At 36.6% G+C, this 22,342-nt stretch overlaps 2 protein-coding genes and 1 non-coding gene across 4 annotated transcripts in view; 1 reads left to right on the forward strand and 2 right to left on the reverse strand.

The window, feature by feature from the left end:
- Nucleotides 1-11,857, forward strand: part of LOC134826204 (coactosin-like protein) — an 89,576-nt gene extending 77,719 nt beyond the window's left edge. The window contains exons 1-5 of one of the 2 annotated variants that reach the window (XM_063838490.1): nt 5,144-5,898; nt 7,475-7,571; nt 8,346-8,522; nt 9,770-9,807; nt 11,073-11,857. In XM_063838490.1, the coding sequence (XP_063694560.1) occupies nt 5,777-5,898; nt 7,475-7,571; nt 8,346-8,522; nt 9,770-9,796 (423 nt within the window). In that variant the 5' untranslated portion in view covers nt 5,144-5,776 and the 3' untranslated portion in view covers nt 9,797-9,807; nt 11,073-11,857. Of the gene's footprint in view, nt 1-5,143; nt 5,899-7,474; nt 7,572-8,345; nt 8,523-9,769; nt 9,808-11,072 lie in introns of those variants that run through there. The other variant, XM_063838489.1, reaches the window with a different exon arrangement.
- A 44-nt stretch (nt 11,858-11,901) lies between these two features.
- On the reverse strand, nt 11,902-19,368 carry LOC134826202 (protein ERGIC-53-like). Its single transcript, XM_063838485.1, has 11 exons — nt 19,212-19,368; nt 18,946-19,002; nt 18,671-18,768; nt 18,424-18,534; nt 16,591-16,652; nt 15,383-15,606; nt 15,174-15,229; nt 14,359-14,521; nt 13,740-13,899; nt 12,985-13,102; nt 11,902-12,824 (listed from the first exon to the last, which is right to left on the reverse strand). Exons 1-11 carry the CDS (start codon nt 19,348-19,350, stop codon nt 12,666-12,668), a joined length of 1,347 nt encoding a protein of 448 aa, XP_063694555.1. The 5' UTR covers nt 19,351-19,368; the 3' UTR covers nt 11,902-12,665.
- LOC134812064 (U6atac minor spliceosomal RNA) lies at nt 16,240-16,354 on the reverse strand. Its single transcript, XR_010159882.1, has one exon. It is a non-coding gene; the product is annotated as a U6atac minor spliceosomal RNA (small nuclear RNA).
- Nucleotides 19,369-22,342: the final 2,974 nt, after the last annotated feature.

A 22,342-nucleotide genomic window follows, 5' to 3' on the forward strand; every position in this document is an offset into this window, starting at 1 on the left:
TCCCTTAATGTGAATCCTAATTATGCTCCTGAAACGAATCACCCCATTGTTGTGTTGCGTTAAAGGTCTGTATCGAAATGGGTTCTATTGACTGGAGGGGTTATATTGTCTTACTGTACTGCAGAGAGAGAGAGAGAGAGGGAGAGAGAGAGAGAGAGAGAGAGAGAGAGAGAGAGAGAGAGAGAGAGAGAGAGAGAGAGAGAGAGAGAGAGAGAGAGAGAGAGAGAGAGAGAGAGAGAGAGAGAGAGAGAGAGAGAGAGAGAGAGAGAGAGAGAGAGAGAGAGAGAGAGAGAGAGAGAGAGAGAGAGAGAGAGAGAGAGAGAGAGAGAGAGAGAGAGAGAGAGAGAGAGAGATAGAGAGATTACTGTACTGCGATGATTTCCGAATCCTGAAATTAACGTACGTTTGTTTGATGTTTTTGAGCTCTTGCGTAAGAAGAAACCCGATCTTTCGTTAGAATGCCTTATGCATAGGACTTTACAATAAGAACGTAGGATGTCATTTTAACTTATAACGTAGCATCGGTGAAATCTAATATGCAGTAGTAGGTATAACGGACCACGGGACCACAGTAAACCTTTCGTTAGAAAGTTCTGAGGAATTCTGATTAAATCACACACCTGGCTACAAAATATCGGATATTTGATATGCAGTGTTAGATATTTGTGGTCAAAGTCCATATAAATTTTCATAATGCCCTGTGAATTAATTGTGAAACAAATATTGGGAATATACTACTCTGCTGTAAATTTAGGGGTCTGGTTAACAATGTTCGTGGGAGGGTTGCGTAAAGTGTTGCGGAGGACTGGGATCCAGGGACTGAGCGGGGGAATTAGAGGGTCAAACTGGACCTGGAAAATAATTACTAATTTAAGATGAAATATGGCAAAAGCACTGTTTTACCAATGTGGTAATAATATTTATAGCCTATCGGTAAATACGCACTCTTCTTAAACAGTAATTTCCTAACATTATATATTAAACGTTCAGGCAATATTTCCACTTTCTAGGCGTTATTTCAAGATTCATAGATTAAATTTCTTTTGGACTTCCTATTTCTTCTTCCATGTTTCCACGTCACCGTTTATTTATCATTCAATTAAGTGTACACTGTACGTGTATGTTAACTGTTAAATGTTTACTCTAGTGTTGAATAAGAGTTCCGTTATCTGTTCTTTGTTTTACTAGTTACAGTCCGTTTCTAATTTATTACTTTCTAATTTATTATAGATATTTTATAACTGTAGTTATTTTCTTATAATATCACATCTTTAATCTTGCTACAGTTTTACAATTTCTAAGAGACCGTACAGGGTTAAAACGCTTCCCTGACAAGTCATCGTCGAAAAACTGATTTGATCACGTGACATGGCCACAAGGAATTATGTCAACATTTTAATTTCTTGTCAGAGTTAGGATTTAAGCAGATGCTTAAGTTAGTGATTGGCGATTATGGTTGGGATTGGGGTCAGAACTCAGAGTATAATATTAGCGTTTCGATTTGTCCGTCAGAGCCATCTACAAAACGTGTTAAACTAAAAACTTAGTCACGTGATAGTCGAGTGTGGAGTGATTATCATCATGTCCTGATGTTTCAGTTGCAGTAGCTTCAAAAGTGCTGGTTTTACACTGACAGGTGTGAGTGAGCCATACGAAACTTTTATCTTTAATCGCTCCTGCACTGTCACTGTCACTTCTCCTCAGTGAAATAATTTCATTTGGAGTGTTAAAACTGAATCTGGAATCTTCTGTTCTAAACGTCATTTCATTTGGAGTAATATGCCAATATTGGATGTTCTGCACAGATCATAGGTGAAATGATGTGATTATGTCGACAGATAAATGATAACATGTGTGATCCTTGCAGCGTGCACTTTTAACGATATGAATTAACGCCGAACAATAACTGACCGTTATTTAATACCCGTACAAGTGGTGACTTTGTGTAATCAGTAGCGATACGACTATCATGTTACTCCCCCACTATCTTACACACTCCCCCACTTTCCATGCTCTCTTTGTCCGTGCTGGTACTCTCCCACGTCTCCCACATTCCTGTTACATGGCATTCCACTGACACACACTCTCACTCTCAGCTCCTCTGATCTTACCACCACTTCCACGTCACAATCACGTCATATCCCTGATGAGGTATATTTATCTTTGCAGCTCTGTTTATTCTACTGACGACGCATGGAATTAGCCCTTGCCGGGGTAAATTCCATTAGAACACTCGAATTGATTACATCCCCGGACCCCAACATGTATCACATTCCAATACCGTTGTTCCGCATAATTTACAGCAAGTCTTGATTTCGTTTACACTCCATAATTCCGCAGCTGCAACAATCTTTCCTCATTCTCTCCCTCTTCTTACCTCATATTCGTAGCAGAATTAGTTGCCCTAAACAAAACTTAGTTTTTGAATTCTCTCCTAACTCAAACTATCAATTTGATATAATTCGTTATTTGTTTAAAACCTCTCTCTTGATTATACCCTACTCTTACTGCTAATTCCTAGGTGTTTTATCCGCACATCACACTCGCATGCTTCTCCGTAAAATGATAATTTCTGAATGTTTACCGTGCATGGAGGGGTGACACAGCATCATGTTCTCCGCGCACAATTGACAGCCCTGTAATTGGGAGCGTAGCTGGGTGGGAAACCCTGCAAGTTATCCCGCTCCAACTGTACTATTGCCTTATCCCACGCTAACTAGCCGTTAGCTCCTGTCCTAGCTTTGACACGTTCCTTAAATTATATCTACACGGTTTGGGATAATTCTGCATATTTATCATTATTATTATCAGGGTTTTTATACCTGCATATAACTTATTAATATAATGTTCGGTTTTATCTAGTGTTAATGCGAAGTTTATAAGGCTCGTCGTGTCGCTGCTTTAGACCGAGTAAAACTCCGCTAGGCAGTTTTAGTGGCAAGTCTTCCTCCGTCAATAATCACCCGCTACTCCCTACCTCCCGCTTTTCTTCCACATAATTAATTTTAATTTTAAAGATGGCGAGTATACTCCAGCCTATAGCAGCGGTATAATACGCTTTGTGCGAATATAGCTCAATTATCGTATTCGTAATTGGTTTTCATTCTAGCTTTGTATAATTTATCGTATAAAAGCTAAAAAGCCGGAGAATGCATATATTTTAGGAACTTTTCCAGTTTCATGTTATGGGCTGTCTAATGTTTTCAATTTCAACACCATCCTTCTTGGTAATGGGCACAAGGTGGCCCAGCTCGATGATGCAGGATATGCTCACATATTATTAAATAATTTCTCAATTTGTGTTGGATATTCACGATGCACTCTCCTATGCTCGTACTCTTAGTTAGTTAACATAATATAGTTGTGGTTAATTATAGTTAATGGCTACACTCTAAGTAATCTGTCTCCTGGCGTCCACCAGTCTTTCCCAGATGATCTCAAGATGTTGTGTAATGTGTATACAGTTTGTTGTATTTGATTCCCAACAGACGGCTGAGCAGTCTTCTCAAATAACCTTCCAGCATGTGTTCACGGGTGTGCTTTCTTCAGCATTCTTTAAAAATCACATGAAACTTTTTCCCACTAATTTTATCCTCCCTCCCGCTCGAAATATTTACCTACGACGAGAGTTTAGGAGTGTCCCCTTTCGATCACCAGCATATCCGTTTTGAATTCCAATTGATTACATTTACAGTAGGCCCGGGGTCAAATACCTGGCCGTTATCTGGTTATAGAACTCTTCTCTCAGTCGTCTCCATGGTTACTAACTCTAATTGTATCCTTTTCATCTTAACAACGGAACATTAGGGGTATTAGGCAGAGTACCGGTGTAGTGCCTAATGTTATTCTCCATTTCCGCCATTTCAAATCATCTACATTTGGATCCTTCGGGTGTATTGTAAGCTCTCGTTTAGGGGAATAGTCCAGATAGCGACATTATAATTCCTGTAATTCTTAATTTCCTGCGTTATTACATCCTCCCTCCACTGTAATGCGATTTTAACACAGGTCATAAAGGTTGAAAAGTGTCGATTGACTGCAGCACACATTTTATGTGACATGTAATCTTCAGCTTTAATTTTCCGTTTGTAAATTTGCTGGTCGCTTGCATTGTGGAATGCAGCATGTGGACTTGTGGAGTCACAGCTAAATTCCCGGACCAAACCTTCGGTGTTTCTTGCAAGTTTTGCTACAGATCAGCGTCCTAATCACATTCTTGTACGGGGCATTTTGTCCTGACAGTATGTAGTTTCATTGTTAATGATAAGCTAACTTAATCGAAGTCTCCTCCTTGTCAATAGTCCCAGTTATGAGACATATGATTATCATTGTTTGTGCTATTGGACCTCTCCTGAGAGTGAGACTAACGTTAATTTGGTTGAAACGAGACCACATATTTGAGGTATCAGATACTTGAATTTTTCCCTTATTTGGGAGTATAAGAAACATTTCTTTTATAAATATCCTCTACAAAGAGATGTTATACACTCCTCTTTATAAGCTATATAGTTACTATAGCTGTGAATTGCACTGCTTGCTCTTTAGCTTTGTCGTAAAAGTCTTCATCTATTTTAGTTAGATAATTTCAAAATTTTATTTGAAAAATGAAGGTGATTTTACCAACTTAGTGAACTTAGCAAGAGATAGAGTAGGATGGAGGAGTTTATTTACTTTGAGACATATTGAACGAATGAGTCTTCGTAAGCGTAAATAGGCCAGCACTTTGCTGAGCCTCTTTAGGTGCTCTTTTGTTTATAGATGTTATTATATATATATATAATTTCAAAATAAGGTAATTAGGAAACATCAATTTTACCCTTATTTCCCATTTTATATCTCCCTTGTATCTTTAGAACAGTGATGTTCTTTTCTAGTCACCATGTAGATCCAATGGCTATTTCTCCATTATTTATATTTCTCATTACCGGCCTTGTTTTAATTATCTTGTGAAATTCTTCATAATGTTTGGATAAGAATTCCAACCTAAATTTCCGGTATACGGCCACACAGTACTTCCAGAAGTCGCAACCGGGTTATTTTCTTCCGGGTATCATTTTCAGTTCTGAGCATGATGTATGTTCAAGGTAACTTCATCCTTTATTTGTGGCATGTAGGAGAGTTGGAGAGTTGGAGAGTGTAAATGGGAATACAATAGCAAGGAGCTGACCTCTTTAGCTGTGCCTGATATACGCGACTCAACTCGAGCTTTCAGTAAGAAAATTGTCACCTTGCGAATTTGAAGGGCCACCATTGGTTCTTTTCTTGAAATTCAACTCCTGATTGGACCACCTGTATGCTCTGAAGACTGAATATGTGTTTTATTATTATCACACTGCCATATCAAGTTTCTTTCTACTGAGTAGTATTTGCTCATTGCGTTATCAGGATTTTAGCTTCCTTTTTGCGATTCCTCCACTCATGTTGCTCTTCTTCCCGCACTGGCAGTTGCCGAAACCGTGGTTACTTTTGGGCTTCCGTCATTCTTGTCTGTCGGATTCGCGGCTGTCATTTGTTTGGAGGTCAGCTGTCAGCTGTTTACATTTGTGACGATGACTTTATTTCTTTATTTTGTACATCGTTACGTGTTTAACGTTTTTATGATCTGCAATTTTACTCTGAGTAGGAGCAGTTGAACACTGAATATCTTTAATATAACTATGATATCAAATATATGCCTCAAATATATACTCTGTACTGTAATTGAAGTTTAATTTTCCTTCAATTTGAATTGCTGATAGATAACTAACTCCCAACTTTAGTTTCTACCAGAGTAATCATGCCCAAAGGAGTAATTGTCGATGAGGAGGCAGTGATGGCTGGTTACGCGGACGTCAGAGACGATGAATCTGAAACCAAATTCCTGATGCTCACCTATCAGGACGAAAATACCAAAATTGGGTATGTTTTCTTTTCAGGTTGTTTCTTTTACAGACTGACAAAGGCTAATCAGTTTCACAATTAGTGACTAATCAAGTCTTACTTTAGAGAGTATCGTATACATATTCTAACGTCTGGGGTTACATACGACAATCTAAAATTACCAATCCAATAGGCTTCACAGACAAATCATCTTTCATAGACATAGCTATTAGGCTCAAATTTTCGATAGACCAGTCGTTCTTTACCATCATTGATTGATTATTACTCAACACCCGACCGTCCTTTAAAATTACTGACTGATCGGTCTCAACTGACCAATCCTTCTTTACAATCATTCATTAATTGAGCTAAACAGAATAGTGATTGGTGAAGATTGCTTTAAGGGGGCATACACCAAAACAGTGGTTTGTGCTGTCCAACCCAAATGACCTCATAGGCAGTTCAGTGACCATCTAGCGCACCGTTTCCACATCAAACAAAATTATTTTGAGAATACCCATTTTTGTAATCGAGCATTTCCTGGTTAGAGTGGAATTTTCGGAAAAACACAATTTGTTTCGTGGAGAGGCTATAAGTTAATCATTTCTTGCGGTATCGGGTTGAAATTTTGCTCGCCGTCTATTCACATCTATTTCAAGGTGTGTGTAAAATCTTGATATCGTATCTAAAAAGGCTGGTGTGTTATAAATTTGTAAAGTTTAAAAAGAGCAACTTTTTGAAGGGCGCAAAATAACCGCAACTAGCACATTTATATATGAGTTATGAACAACAAAACACCCTAAAATGCTTCCCTTTGAAGTTATGGGAGAAAATGTGATTTTTTATCTGCAAAGCCAAAAAAAAAAGTTACTAGCACATTCCTATCAAAATTTTAGAAAAATCAGTAAATACGAAAAACGAAAAATGTGCCTAAATTTGTTGTTTGGCTTTGAAGTCCAATAGATCTGAAGATAAATGAGTAAAAACATTTTTGAGGGCATCAAAAACTGCGCCAGAATTCAGAGAACAAGTTCATGTCAACCATCAAATTAATCCGATCTTCCCTGACTGACTTTTCGGTTAAAATAAGTCTGAAAAGGACAATTTCAACTTTTTGACTTTTTTAAACTTTAAAAATTTATAACACACCAGCCTTTTTAGATACGATATCAAGATTTTACACACACCTTGAAATAGATGTGAATAGACGGCGAGCAAAATTTCAACCCGATACCGCAAGAAATGATTAACTTATAGCCTCTCCACGAAACAAATTGTGTTTTTCCGAAAATTCCACTCTAACCAGGAACTGCTCGATTACAAAAATGGGTATTCTCAAAATAATTTTTTTGGATGTGGAAACGGTGCGCTAGATGGTCACTGAACTGCCTATGAGGTCATTTCGGTTGGACAGATTTGGTGTATGCCCCCTTAACACTACATGAATCAATATATCACATTTACAATTCAATAAATTGATCGGATTTAGCAGAATGACCAAACTTTAATAGAGCTTACAGATCGATCAAGGTTTCCGACTGATCAGACTTAATTAATTATATAATGATAACTAAATACTAATTATATAACTAAACAAATGAATTGATGTTTTCAGCGTGTCGAAGAGTGGTGCTGATTATAGTGAAGTATTAACAGATCTTGGCGGCGAGGAAGGAGAATCTCTCCGAGCATACGTGTACTTGAGAGTCGTTGTAAGTTTAATTTTTTGATTTCGTCAGTAATTTTAAAGTTTGATTTAAGCTCTAACTAAACGTATCCGAATATTTTATATCCACTATTACTTAGTAGTGGTAGTGGCACTACCATGGAACGTTCTATTTTTCCGTGTTGGACAGTGCAGTTTTTGTTTATGTCAAAACCAGGTCTGTTGTGGACTGTATTTTGAAGATCCGACATTATGTTTGAGTGATTTGTCACTTTGGCAACAAATTGGAGACATGAACTTTGCCCCTTAAATTTTAAAATAGCGTATGAGGCGCTGGTTAGTAATGTAATACTAATTTTACAAATAAAAACATGATTTATATGCTCAGTACAATCTCTACATCTAAGCAAGTCTGGTATTCAATAAGATGACCCGGCAGTATTATGAAGACTGGACAGCCACCGAAATGTTATTAAATTAAACTTACATTGTAATTCTGATAATCCATATATTTAATGAAATTATCCATATAATTATCCATGTAATATGTGGACACTCGGCAACTGAATATGCGATTGCCGATTACTACACTTGATATGTGCAATAGTAGCGACTCGATGTAATTGTATGTGATTTTACCATGTCGTGGATTTCAAGTACTCGCTAAAGCGACTTCAATCGTTGTGCTTGTACGACGTACTATACGTGAAATTCACACATCTTGCTGAATTCTGAATATTCCTATTTACATTCCTATTTACATTCCTATTTATATCGGAGTTGAATCTCTGGCACCCTGATCTAATTTCTTGCACTTCAGACAGGAGATGAGATGAGCAAACGACACAAGTTTGTTCTCTTGACATGGTGCGGTCCTTCTGTTCCTGCTCTGAAGAAAGCTAAGATGTCCCTAGAAAAGACTCTAGTCAAGAATCTGATGAGAAGTTTCGCAGTCGAAATCCAGGCTTCCGAGTTGGAAGAAATGGCGCTAGACAATGTGAGTAGAATGTTTTGATTCTACTTCTATACAGTATAGGTCCCTATGCATGTTTTTTATTAAGGGTGGCTTCCTCGCCAACTTTATCTATGGGCTCGGAAAAAAACTAAGTGTGCCGTAAATAAGGATTGTTGGTCTGTTATACGATGTGTGTCCCCGAGTATGCTTTACACCCTTTTTCAAAGAATGTAAACTAGGAAAGATGTTTTTAGTGCATCCCACAGCTATAGCTTAGAAACGTAGTGTTATAGATATATTGTAAATTAAAAAAGGCAGTGAGCATGAGTGTGAGAATGACATTTACAATTCATTGGCTGAAAAGTGACTCCAAGTCCAACTATAAGCAGCATTTATAAGGAATCTCAGGAATGTTAACATATGTAACAGGCAGTGTGAGCTGATAATTGATCCGAGAAAAATTCCGAAATGAGAAATTATTTCATTTTTAGTTGATTATTAAGGAATGCGATTGGTTTTTATTATGCCTAATTATAAATAGGTTATGGTGTTATCTATTTTATATTGTGTCTGATATCAACGAAATCAGAATCGACAGCAAATGCAAAGCACAATAACTAAAGAAGTCCACATATTTGGCCGACTGTGTGAACTGTAACGCTTGACGGACAAGATATTATTACATAGGTCTCCTATGAAACCCTCCTCAATTCTGGCTTCCCTTTCTTTTCCCTACGGCCTTATATTTACAATCCTCATTTCCTTCCTTCTTCCCAGTACGAAATATTAAACTTCAATTTAGCTAACTACGTTTATTATATGCCTTGTCACGCATAGCAGCTCACACTGCCCTTCTTTCTGCTTCCTGATTACCTGACTAGTTGCTAATTAAACATCCACTCCTTAATTACCTGCTCCTTAATTACCTGCTTTTTAATTACCTACTCCTTAATTACCTGCTCCTTAATTACATGCTCCTTAATTACCTACTCCTTAATTACCTACTCCTTAATTACCTGCTCCTTAATTACCTGCTCCTTAATTACCTACTCCTTAATTACCTGCTCCTTAATTACCTGCTCCTTAATGACCTACTCCTTTATTACCCCCTTAACTCTCTACTTGTCGCTAACAACTCCACAACGGTATCATTAGTCTCATTCCTATATTAGTCAGGCAAATAATACGAATTACCGCGAAAATGAATGATATATTTAGTTTTAAAAGACCCGTAAATAGCATGAATATTTTAAGTAATAAGCGTATCAATGAAACGTGTGTATTTATAGTTGTTACGAAGGGTACATGACGAATGATGATAGAATGTGTGAGTAAGAGCACAACTCCTGATCACACCTTTCACCTTATCAAACTATACTCCTGATCACACCTTTCACCTTATCAAACTATTCTCCTGATCACACCTTTCACCTTATCAAACTATACTCCTGATCACACCTTTCACCTTATCAAACTATACTCCTGATCACACCTTTCACCTTATCAAACTATACTCCTGATCACACCTTTCACCTCATCAAACTATACTCCTGATCACATCTTTCACCTTATCAAACTATACTCCTGATCACACCTTTACTCCTAATATCACATCCTTCCTTACTTCTTAAAACACTCTACTTCTTGACAACTTGAACCCCTGATCATTCTTTACTCCTTAAAATATATGCTCCTTAAAACACTTTACCCTACATAACTGATCGCTGTTTTGACACTACACTGGTGCAATGGATATTCCTTGCCTTAATCATGTTATCCATGACTCATATATCCAAATATAACATTTTCGTCATCTCACATGAGACGTTTACCAGAAAATATAAATGTGCAACATTAGATAAGTCTAACAGAGCAGACACTTGAGATTCTTCTTCATAATGTTACACTCAATATGCAACTCTCTGAAATTAACATCTGCTCAACAACAGCGAACTAGCCAGATGTCAGTTTTATCCGTGAGATAACCCATAATACCGGGCCAATCCAATTAGCACAGTTCAGCGAGTGTATTACATTTCCAGCACCCTCTACATTTCCTACACCACACCACACTACACTAGCAAACCAGCATGAGTGATCTTAATTTGACTGAATTGTGTGTGTTTGAATAGCGAATGAGTGATTGCGCAGCACACATATCTGCAACTAGTAAAGCGAGCTTGGTCGCCCAGTGCCCACCAGGGACCAGTGTATGTACAGCTACACGCGTCATCAGCTGTCAGCAATCTCACTTGGATGCGACCTGATGACAAGGGGAGGGGAGATCGGAAGTAACGGAATTTAATCTCAGACTTTTTTGGGAGATCCTCTTCACTGGTTTAGGAATTCTCAATTTTTTGTTTTAACAAGTTTTCTGTGATCTACTACGTGTGTGATAGTTAGGAATCTAAAAGTCGGAAAGAGGCGTCTGAAGGCGTAATTGCAATATTTGTGAAAAGTTCGGCCGCGTACGATGGATGAGTTACATACTTAAATTCTAATGGCTTCGCATACACAGCATTATGGAGAATAACTAGCTCAAATGTCTCTAAGTTACAATGTCAAGTTATTTAAACACTCAAATATTTTCAGATTATGGATCTGGTAAGAAAGAGCGGCGGTGCGAACTACGGTCCTGGAAAATAAAGCACCCATTAGGGATTTAATTGATACTAGTGCCGTAGCCGTTCTTTATATCTAACAAATAGACGTCCGCACAACTTCTATTTTTGGATTTAAATGTCTTGAGATGATAATCCTTTTTATAAGCGAAAATGCTCATCTTGCAAGAAGACCCAGGCAAGTATATCTGAACGCCACGGTGGTCTGCCACAAAAGATTGATTTATCGGTCGTTCAAAATTTGACGACGTTTCATATCTGTTCATATTTTAGAATCGGTCTACTATTATAATAAGCTATTGTTTTATTTTCAATAAGTTGCATCAAGTTTATGTTTAATTATGTTAAGGAATTTTCATATCATATTACATTCCAGGTTTATAAGCTAATTCATGAAGTTTTTCTGAATTGTTATTTTTAGGGATATCGAGGAATTTTATAAAGGATGTACTGTTTTTGAGGGGACGCCTAGAATATTGCTTTTTCGGTGACCGTATAGATTAGTGAATATTTATTGTTCCGCATTTAGGCAATTTTAATCTTGTAAATTTCATTTAAATAACAGAATTACTTTAGGCCATTACGTAATCCCATTTTCTCAAAATTTGAATCATTTTACATGTGTGAATAATAATGTATATGAATAAATTGCAACCCACGGCGTGATTTTAGTCCATGAATTCGGTAAGTTGGTTGATTTTTATAGCGCAATATTTGATGTTTATAAATTAGTGGCGTTAACAGTTTTTAGCTGAAGACATTAGTCCCTCTTTCTATTTAAAGTATTAACGACAAATTTTCAACAAAATCACGACGACGGTTTAATCATTAATTATAATTTCACCGGTATGAAATTAATTAACCCATTTAACGATATAGCTTTTAAATTGAGAAATAAATATTTCAAATTAAAAAATGGTCATGATCAATTAAAAATATACGCGGTAAAAATTAATTCGTATTTAATGGAAAATTACTATTAGTAATAGTGTGACGAACATGTAACCAAAATTGATTCCAAAGGAAAATCGGACCAATCTTGCAAAGAAAACAATTTGAAAGTGAAAAAGGATTTTAATAAAATCGAATTATGAATGATAAAGAACTTTTGAAAACGTTCGATTTTTCAAGAAAAATTTTTTAATAATTCGGAAATCATTTGACGCGCAGTGATTAACCAATTAATATTCAGATTCTCAATACTTGTTCATATGAGTCATGAAAATAAGATGCAAACAATACATGAATACACTGCAAACTGTAAAAATCACAAATAATCGTGAAACAAATTTGTAAATGCGTGTATTAATATTATGCAAATCATAGAATAAATGTATTTATAGAAGTTTTAATTTTACTAATTTTAAACTCAAACCAATCACACGTAAACTTGTAAAAGCAACGACAAACATCTAAACTAGCTGCGTTTTATCCATTTACAATTAAAAAGTAGTGAATGCATACATTATTATTAATTATTCGTATACACAAATTAGCAGTTTAATTCGCAACCCAATCACACAGTTAAAAATATAATTTACTACTCCTATTTTTACCGTTAATACTAGAAAAACTTTTTCCTAGCCTCTTCTGCCCTACTTCTCCATACCCAATATCCCAAAAGTATTGAAGTTTGTATGATAATTAAACAGAACAAGTGAACAAAGGTGATCCCCTGGTCAGGGATTGCTGGGCAAACGTGGGTCTTTCTATTCTGAATCTCCTGAAACAAAGACCGTTAGTTTGTGTATATTGATCTCGCACTTTACAATTACATGCCAATATACGACAACATTATGGTTGGCTGGGGCTAGTTATAAAGTACATAAAGAAAACCAGAATACAGTGGCCAAATTGGACCAATATACTTGTTACTAAAATACCTTAAGCTGCGTCTGGACAGCCCCAATCGCAAGGGAGACTGTTTTTAGGTCTCTTTCAGAGCTCTGGCTTTTCTTAGAGAGACTATCCATCTTGGTTATGACACTCTGCATCTGCGCACTGAAAAAGACAACAATATATCTGAATGCACAAATGTGGTAATACAAAACTGCCACCAAAATGGGTAAAATACTTTCATAATAAGGTTTCTCATAACTATGCGTGAATTCGAAATAAAAAACTGTTTAATCAAGTTAATAAACATTTGATCTGTTTCTCAGAAAACTAATCACGTTTCTGCTTGGTAAAAAGAAATCATAATATTTTGTAGTTCGAACATGAAATGTACATAGTTACTAGTCCATACTTTTATAACTAAAAGGTTTAGCTGAAATATTTGACTTTTGGTTTCGAGTGAGAATACTGAACAAGACCGGACTTCTTTGCTTTACTTTACATTAATGCTATTTTTAGTACCGTACCCTGGAGTTTAATTGACGTGGATTTTCCGCCAAGACGCGCGCGCAAATAAAGCTATGTCAATGCCGCGCGCCGCAACTTTTCATGTTATAAGGTGGATCGACGATGCGCCTTCCTAACGCGTTTCACTAACGCACACATTGAAGAGTCTTATCTCGTATCTGGATAGCACCTATTATATCGTTATCGATGATATCAGATATTTAAAGTTATACATTTTGAAGTAGCCTGTCATTTTAAGAGTGACAAGACAATCGTATCAGTACAAGATTCTTACCCATTTGACTCGATCTGTCTCACAAGACTGCTCTGCATTTTCTCCAGATTTGCGACGGAGGATTTTATCACAGAGGTATCACCACTATTGTCAACATTTACTAGCTCCTTTATGACACTTCCCAGTTGATCAAACTTTTCAGACAGCTTCACTTGGTAATCTGAAACATAGCCATTGAAAGTAGGGGGCTACTTTGTACAATGTGCAGAGTTGCAATACAATGTGCACAGGAAATTGTACATAGTTAGCAAGGTGCGTCAGTTGCCCTCATGGAGCGACAGTATACAAGTTAACACAGTTGTAATATCAAATTTCAAGTAGAGGGGATGTTGTAAATGTTGGTTTGTACAATGTACATCATGGAATTGTGACATATCGAATCATCAGTGTAAATACACATAGAAAACGTACTGATTACGTTGATATTGGCACTGATTACCATAATCTTAAGTACAAGCTGGCTGGATGCCAATTCCTTACTTCACAACAGTTAAAGCATGCTACATTTTTCATCAATGGTTAACGATTCCAGCGCTACATCTGAATTATAAAATATAAATGTACTGTATTTAAGAATATTCTAGTAAGACGTTTCAAAAGCTATTTGTAAGCTACTAACCGATTAAACTCTTGTAGAACAAGTTCTGTTCGTCCTCCACGACCTGTTTATATTTATCAGGGTTCTTCTCTCTGTACTTCTTCTTCTTCTCCTCCAGCGCTATATCGTACTTCTCGTAGTCTGATAGGATCTTCTGCTTCGTTTCGTCGGTCAGCGGGGTGGCCTGAATCACATTAAAATATAATATAGTTATATAAACATGTAAAATATTGTACAATAAAGATTGTGTTAAAACTCAAGAAAAGGTTGCCAATGAATATAGAGTTTGTTAATGAACACAGGTTCGGTGCCTCATGTTCTACGTATGGAACAAACAAAGGGGGAAAATTAAGCTACTCCAATTTGAGGCTTTATAATTAAAAGCTGTTGAGTTCTGCCGAACTCGAGCATCACATATCATGTATCCCTAGGATCAATCTTATTGACAAATGTTTGTAAAGTTCTCGGTCGGGATTACTTTTTTGTCATGGTCGACCACTGCTCATAACAGTTTCAAATTAGAATTCTGTGAGTTATACTTATAGTTATAACAGAAAACAATAATTCATTATTATCAATTATAACACCATCGCAAAATGTATAGTTCACGAAGATCTTTAGACTGAACCTTCATATGCGGGCCTTATATTAGTCGACCTCTAAGCACGTATGTACCATTGAGAAAATTAACAAAAGCGAGGTACACACACTCTAACACACTAAACAGATCTTGTTTAACAAATGTAGTACACCTGCCGACACCTACTAGCACACTAATTCACACCAACTAAATCTAGAGGAAACTAACAAGGGCCCTTATTGTTCTCGCAGCTTACTTGGTCAGTGCGCTCAAATAGGGAGTACGTCAAGAACTTGTGGACGTCGTGATCATCTGAAAATCAAAATATCAGTTAGCAGTGAGGTAATGGATTGTGGCTGTGGTAGTGCATATTGCATACTCAGTGGTAAAATGTAAAAATGTAGAACATCTGTAAATAGAGGGGAAAAACGAATAATTGGACTAAGTTTGCTAATATAAGCTGACCAGCTAGTGCGCCAGTAGCAGCTGAGACACCAAAGAAGCCTCCTGGAGATAACTTTACATTTTCCTTCCGAAAGCAAGTCTCAAAGTCGCTCTCCCTTGTTGTGATACCAGGGTTTATCTCCATGGTTAGGACTTGTTGGTAGTAACGCAGACGGACTTGAGTGGGGTGGGGTCGGTTTCTGAACCCCTGGATACAACTCGCTATTTCTTGGCCTTTACCGTCCCTGTAATTATTGTGCAAGTGTTAATAAACGTCCTGGTAACAACAAATTGCTTTCAAAAGTTCAATGGGGCTATCGCTTTATTTCCATCCACTGCAGCTTTTTTTGAAATCTCACACTTATTTTACTTCGGAGTATTCCAACAGCAACATTGTTACACAAGTGTAACCAGCCAATTACAGGAAGCCGAAGGATTCATTTGGCCAGTTACGGTTAAGGTAGTGTGTACCATACTTTCTTTGCCCGAGACTTTGCTGCAATGGGCAGCTCCTCATTTAACCCTCACACCCGATTTCTCGAGTATTCGGCTGAGCAGACCGGGGGGCTGCATAAACCACTCAGGATCCTTAGCTGAACGTCAAAGACGCTCACCCCACGACTAGGCAGACAGCGGGATTCGAACTCGCAACCTCACGATTGCAAAGCTGGCGTTCTAACCAACTGCGCTACCTGGCCGTAAGCTTGCGATTGATTCAATTTCTCCTTTTTAAATCTCGAGATATATAAGGTCAAGTTTTACGGACCAAATGATAATCATACAATCATACCTCATACGGTTACAATTTCTACAGCTAAAGCCTTGCATAATTGTTTTGGTACAGTAATATTAGATCATCAGACTTTTGGTTGGGGTCTCTAAAAATTTGGTTAGATGTCCGTGAGGACAGTGCCTTAACCATGTGTGTGGTCGTGAGACTAAGTCTCGTCCTTGTCGAGGGAGCTGCTAACTGGCTCTCCTTTTATACTTCACAATATGAGAGGCAGAAAAGTTGGATTTATACTACGATATGAGAGAAAATATTTCCTTGTGTTTCAAGTCTCATGTGATAATTCCTGACCATCAGTAAATGAACACAAGCGTGTTATCATTCGTGATTGAGGTAGTGAAGGTCAAATTTTAATTAAGCATAAAACCCCCCAGCAAAAAGTTCAGATTTTCAGGACCGGAAGTAAAAATAAACATTATGCAAAAGGGATCTTACTTACTTGCCGTGGTCAAATGTTAAAGTCCCATCGTTAACAACTGCACTTACAGCAGGGTTATCGTGCTGAAAACATATTGTTGTTATGTTAGACTTGTTCGTTACTTTTTGTTGAACAATACGGGTAAATGCCTCACAGAATGGCTAGCCTCACAGAATGGCCAAATTTGTAAATGTTTTTGTAACTAATTTTTTATAAGAGACTGGTAGGTTTTGTGGATACCATATGAAACAAAAGTCTTCTGGCAACACTTCCTGTGGTGAAATCATTAACTAGGACCACATTTTCTGGCATAAATATGACTGTTTATGTAGAAATTTTGAGCACTGAAAAATTTGTTTTCAAATTTTTGAACTAAGTTTACATTTTGGTGAGAACTTCTGGCACCAGTATGACAGAAGATGTTCAAAGAATAGTATTCATCAAAAAAAACGAACATTGTTCAATATAGGAAGAAAAAAATGCTAAAATGGCTACACGCCTCACAAAATGGCCAAAATATGCCTCACAAAATTTGTTTTCAAATTTTTGAACTAAGTTTGCATTTTGGTGAGAACTTCTGGCACCAGTATGACAGAAGATGTTTAAAGAATAGTATTCATCAAACAAAACGAACATTGTTCAATTTAGGAAGAAACAAAATGTTAAAATGGCTAAACGCCTCACAAAATGGCCAAAATATGCCTCACAAAATGGCCAAAATTTAAAACTCCTTTTATTCAATGAAACTATAAGTCTAAAGTATTCACAAGCTATTTATTATACAATAACACCCCAGATGGAGTGTTTTTACAGCCGAATGAAGGTTATAAATCATGAAATCAGGGAATATGAACAACGCCACACAAAATGGCCATTTTTGGTGTAGGAAATTATGCCCTTTTTATTCAGTTCTAAGAAATTTCACCTATATGGGGGTGTTAACAAGGCATATTAATACCAGCAGCATGCCTGAAACAAGAGCCAAAGGTTTTAGAAAAATAAAATTTTCTCGTTTTCTTTTTTTTTTTGCCATTTTGTCAGGCATTTTTTCTTTTTTGTGAAACAGGGACAAAAGGATTTCGCGGCATGTACGAAATCGCGAAATTTCCCATTCTCCGCGACAAATTTTATGTATAGTTTAATGTATAGCCTGTTAAATTTCGCGGTATCGCGAAATTTGGCCAAAATCGCCGCGAAATCCTTTTGTCCCTGTTGTGAAATAATTTTTCACAGCTCAGTTTTTTCGTGAGTTTTAGGTTATTACCCCATTCCTTAATAGGTTTTCTAAGAACGTGTGGTGATAGAAATTTAAAAAGTATCTCCATCAACAAAATTATAGAAATTCAGATTTGGCCATTCTGTGAGGCATGTTTTTTTCGAGGAAGATTTTCCGGCCAATTTTTCTCAAAGAAAAAATGGTTATGAGATTAAATGAACCCCCGGGAAGAAAAATATGAGTGTCAACTTAGCTTCTTATGAGATAAAAACTGGAATAAAGTGTGTTTTGTGACTTTGAGAGACCTTCTTTTTTTTGGCCATTCTGTGAGGCAAATACCCGTAACTGTTTTTTATCACTGTGTTTAGTATAACCGTGTGTGAAGTTAGCAAAAATGTCAGTCTTAGTTAGCACGTATTCTGTAATTTGTTGATAGTCACCTTGTGTAGTGTTGTTTTAGTATCGAGTTTCAGTCCACATCATGTAACGGTCACTATTTAAATAATTAAGTCGTCAAAAGTTAAGCCTGCAGTAAGTTGTGTTTTCAAATGACAACATTTAGGAAAACATTGTAAATTTTATGTGAGCTATTTACACTGCAATGAAACTTGAAGTAAGTCGAGGTTACCATAATATACCTTGTTATCGTTATCAAAACTATCGAAGAACACTCCGAGTCCTCTCCAGTTGTTAGGAGAGCCAAACACGCTGCCTCCTTTCTTTGGTATCTCTTGTAGATACCATACAGCCTAGAAGATAAGTGATCATTTGAAGATATTGTGATGTTTTAGTGTTAGAATTAAACATATGATACCAGATAAATTAATAACCTATTTTAGCAATAAAGGAATAAAAAAGGTAAGTTTGTATATACAAGTAATTTACCATTCCATCAGCCCCAAGTTTGCCTCGTCCCTGGATCTTTAAAGAAAACTGAATCTCCCAATTGTTACCAACATACTGCAGCTTATTCCATATTTGACCTAAGGTATTCTATTGTGTATTTTGAATGCAGAAATCATTTAGTCGACTCTATACATCCAATATTATATATAATATTGGGATGGATCGAATCGAATATTTTGAGACACTATTTGAAACAGTATTTATATTTTTTTAACAATATTTAGTAATTTGAAGCAGTATTGAGTATCACTTACCCTGTTTGCTTCTTATTGATGGAGTCACTCGTACATAGTCAGTGGAGGGCATGCAACCTGAAATAGTAACCGTAAAACAATATTTCACCCTTAGCTTCGAATTCATTAAATCTCTAAATCATTTTAATTAACTAACATAGTAATACATATCTTATGCACGTTGATTAAATTAAAAGCCAAAGGGTAATCAAATGTGAAACTTATTACTAGTTTTAGCCGGAACTGTAATTATGATAAAACATGTTAAATTATATAAAATAACTTACTTCCACTGGCATCCCAAAACGGAACTTTTGCAGCCGAGTCAGTTAGAGTTGGACCTTTAAAACTATGCTTGTACTCAAAGCGTTTGTGAAGGACTTCATCAAAACCAGAAGCAAGTCCAAATAGCAGCCATAGCAGCATACTTAAATACTAGAATTAGAGGCCTGACACTGAATTTTAATCTAACAATTTTTCATATTAAGAAAGTATACATAAAAACAATAAGATCTGATACATTCAAAAATATTTTTGAGAGCACTCACTTTCGAAAAAATAAATATTTTCTTTTTCGAAAGTTTTGGAAATTTGGAGAAGTCTGGCACTGTAATACCGATATTTCGATCATTTTAAAAGTATCTGGGTTGTTTGTTTTACTGAACATTACTTACAATCCGTACAAGAAACCCCTGAAAGGATTATTTAATTGAACAATAAAGGACAAAGTTACAGACCGAACAAGGTCGAAAAAAGACAAATTTTTGCCTACTTCTAAAGTTGTACATAGATTCACCAATCACCCGGGTCAGCAGATATCGCTTCAAAAATTCTTGTGAGTATAGCTGATGATCATATCAAGATTTGAGTTTTAAGGTATGAAATGTGGCCTCAAACGACTTAGTAAAATTCATCGTAAAAAAAGGGCCAAAAATGGCAGATTTATGGCTTAAAATGCCTATAACTCAAAAAGTATCAGTTTAAAAAAAATAATTTTTACATAATAATAATTTTTACATCGTAATTAGCTCGGTAAGACGAATCTTTTAGTACCAAATTTTTAATAGTTAAAGACACAAAATTTGTAAAAAAATGTGTACAATTTGTACAAAATTTATACAAGGGGGACCCTTGTGTTCGAGCTAGAAAATTATTTAAGACAATTTGTCTTCTAAAATCACCTATTTGGTACTAAAATTTTCAAAACCACCCCCCCCCCCCCTCCCCCGGACGTCCGGATTTCCAGCTACTTTTAAGAGTACAAATAAAACCAACCCAGATTCATTGTTAATAAAATTCATATTTCATATATATATTATTATTATCAAACATGTCAATCTTACATTTATGTCAACAATCCTACAATAATTTAGAACCGAAACGTGATCCTTTGTAAGATTATATGTCCCAAAAGTCAAATCGACTTGTACTCAAGTATAAAATTGAACAATTTACTCCAATAACCACGGTCACTAGCAAGTTCTCTCAAATGGAGGATATCATCATATGACTCCAGCAAGATGAAACGCTTCCAGAGGTCAACCTTCAGGTGGTGTAGGAGGTTACGTCTGTGAGCCCCGAGTCTACCAACTTCACTACACATCTCGACAGCAAAACACAGCGCAGCTTGAGCTGGTGATCTTTCATCGCTCCTCAGTATGTGTCCTCATATATATATATATAGTTGAAATAAAATTCAGAGAGTTGAAGTAAATGAAACTTTTTCGTTAATTCTGCCAAAATTTCCAAATGTCCAGATTTTCAGAAACTACCCCCTCCCCCTGTCCGGATTTGTCCTAAATTCCAAAACCACCCCCTCCCTATTTGCCGGACGTCCTAAGTAGATGGGCCCTAAGTGATGCTATCGAATAATCAATATGGTGCATTCAGCAAAGAGCAGCTTTGAAAAAATGAACTCATTGAATATTTCGAAATGGCAATTGGCAACAACAATCGGCCAATAATTTTACTTCTCTAATCAATGAGGATACATGAAAACATAGTTAATTAGCATACAAAAAAGCCAATGATGTCCTAAATTCCGTACACCGCTACATGCTTGCCAATAAACTTCACATAAACACTGGCAAGAGCTGTTACCTTGAATTCTCAAACTCTCGATCCAACAAAGATGAAGATACACCCTCTGATCAAGAAATCAATATCAATGGCATACCCTTGGAGAGAGTACATGAAACTAAATTCTTAGGTGTAACAATCGATGAAGACCTAAACTGGAACGCACATAGAAGGAAATTAGCAAAAAAACTAGCCAGCTGCTGTGGCATGCTAAATAGAATTAAAGATAACATTCCCACATCACTCCATAAAGATCTATATCACACTCTGTTTGAAAGCTATCTTGCATATGGTATAACTGTCTGGGGAGGGGCATCTAACAAAAAACTTGAACCTCTGTTCAAAGCACAGAAAATGTGTGCCCGCATAATGTTTGGAGATAAAGAAGCATACTTGGATAAATTTAAAACTAGTGCACAATGCAGACCCTACGGGGAGCAAATCCTGGGCAAGGAATTCTACAGAAAGGAGCATACAAAACCTCTCTTCAACACTCATGAAATCATGAATGTGCATAATCTGTACTTCTACCATTGTGTTAATGACATCTTCAAGGTCTTGAAATATAGAACCCCTATATCACTATACTCCCTCTTTGAAACATCTGGCAGACTTGGCAAAGAGACACTCATTCTCACACCTAAACCATCAGACAGCTACATATACAGAGCAGGGACAATATGGAATACAGTACGACAAAATCTCATGCTAACTACATTCACCTGTTATAAGCCCAATCACCTCAAATCATCCATAAGAATCACCGTCACTCACACTCAAAAGGAAGGAGAACCAAATGACTGGAACTTAGCCTTAAACAGCGTTCGACAAAATTCAAAAACTTTAAAATTGACCTTACCTAGATTACTTAAGCTTGAAAAAGCGGTAATATCTTAGCAAAATATAGCTTGCAGCAGCCCCATACCTTGTCATGAACATAATATCGAAACTAAATCTGCCCAGTGGCAAATAGTCAGGCGTCCAGGAATTTAACACCTAGTCAAAATTTGTTGATAACCGGTAAAAAAAGATTCTTGTGGAAAAAATATTCACATTAATTTAAAATTAAATCAAAATTGGTCGCTCTCAGGGCTAACGCGATGTTACATCATTTTATCGACTCGAAGTTCGAATCGAGTGCATTCCTAGATTCCATGACTATTTCTTACCTATAAGATTGCTTGACTATTTTTTGCGCATTCAGACACCAAAAAACGCGCAGAAAACGCGCGCTATCCATTCCTCCTTCCTCAACATCCCGGAATATCAATGAAACTAATAAATCAATGAAACTAATAAATCAATGTTTTAGCTCATTTTACAAAGTCAAATATTTAAA

Source organism: Bolinopsis microptera, chromosome 2 (genome assembly GCF_026151205.1).
Source record: "Bolinopsis microptera isolate Bmic1 chromosome 2, MBARI_Bmic_1.0, whole genome shotgun sequence".
NCBI classification, from domain to species: Eukaryota; Metazoa; Ctenophora; class Tentaculata; order Lobata; family Bolinopsidae; genus Bolinopsis; species Bolinopsis microptera.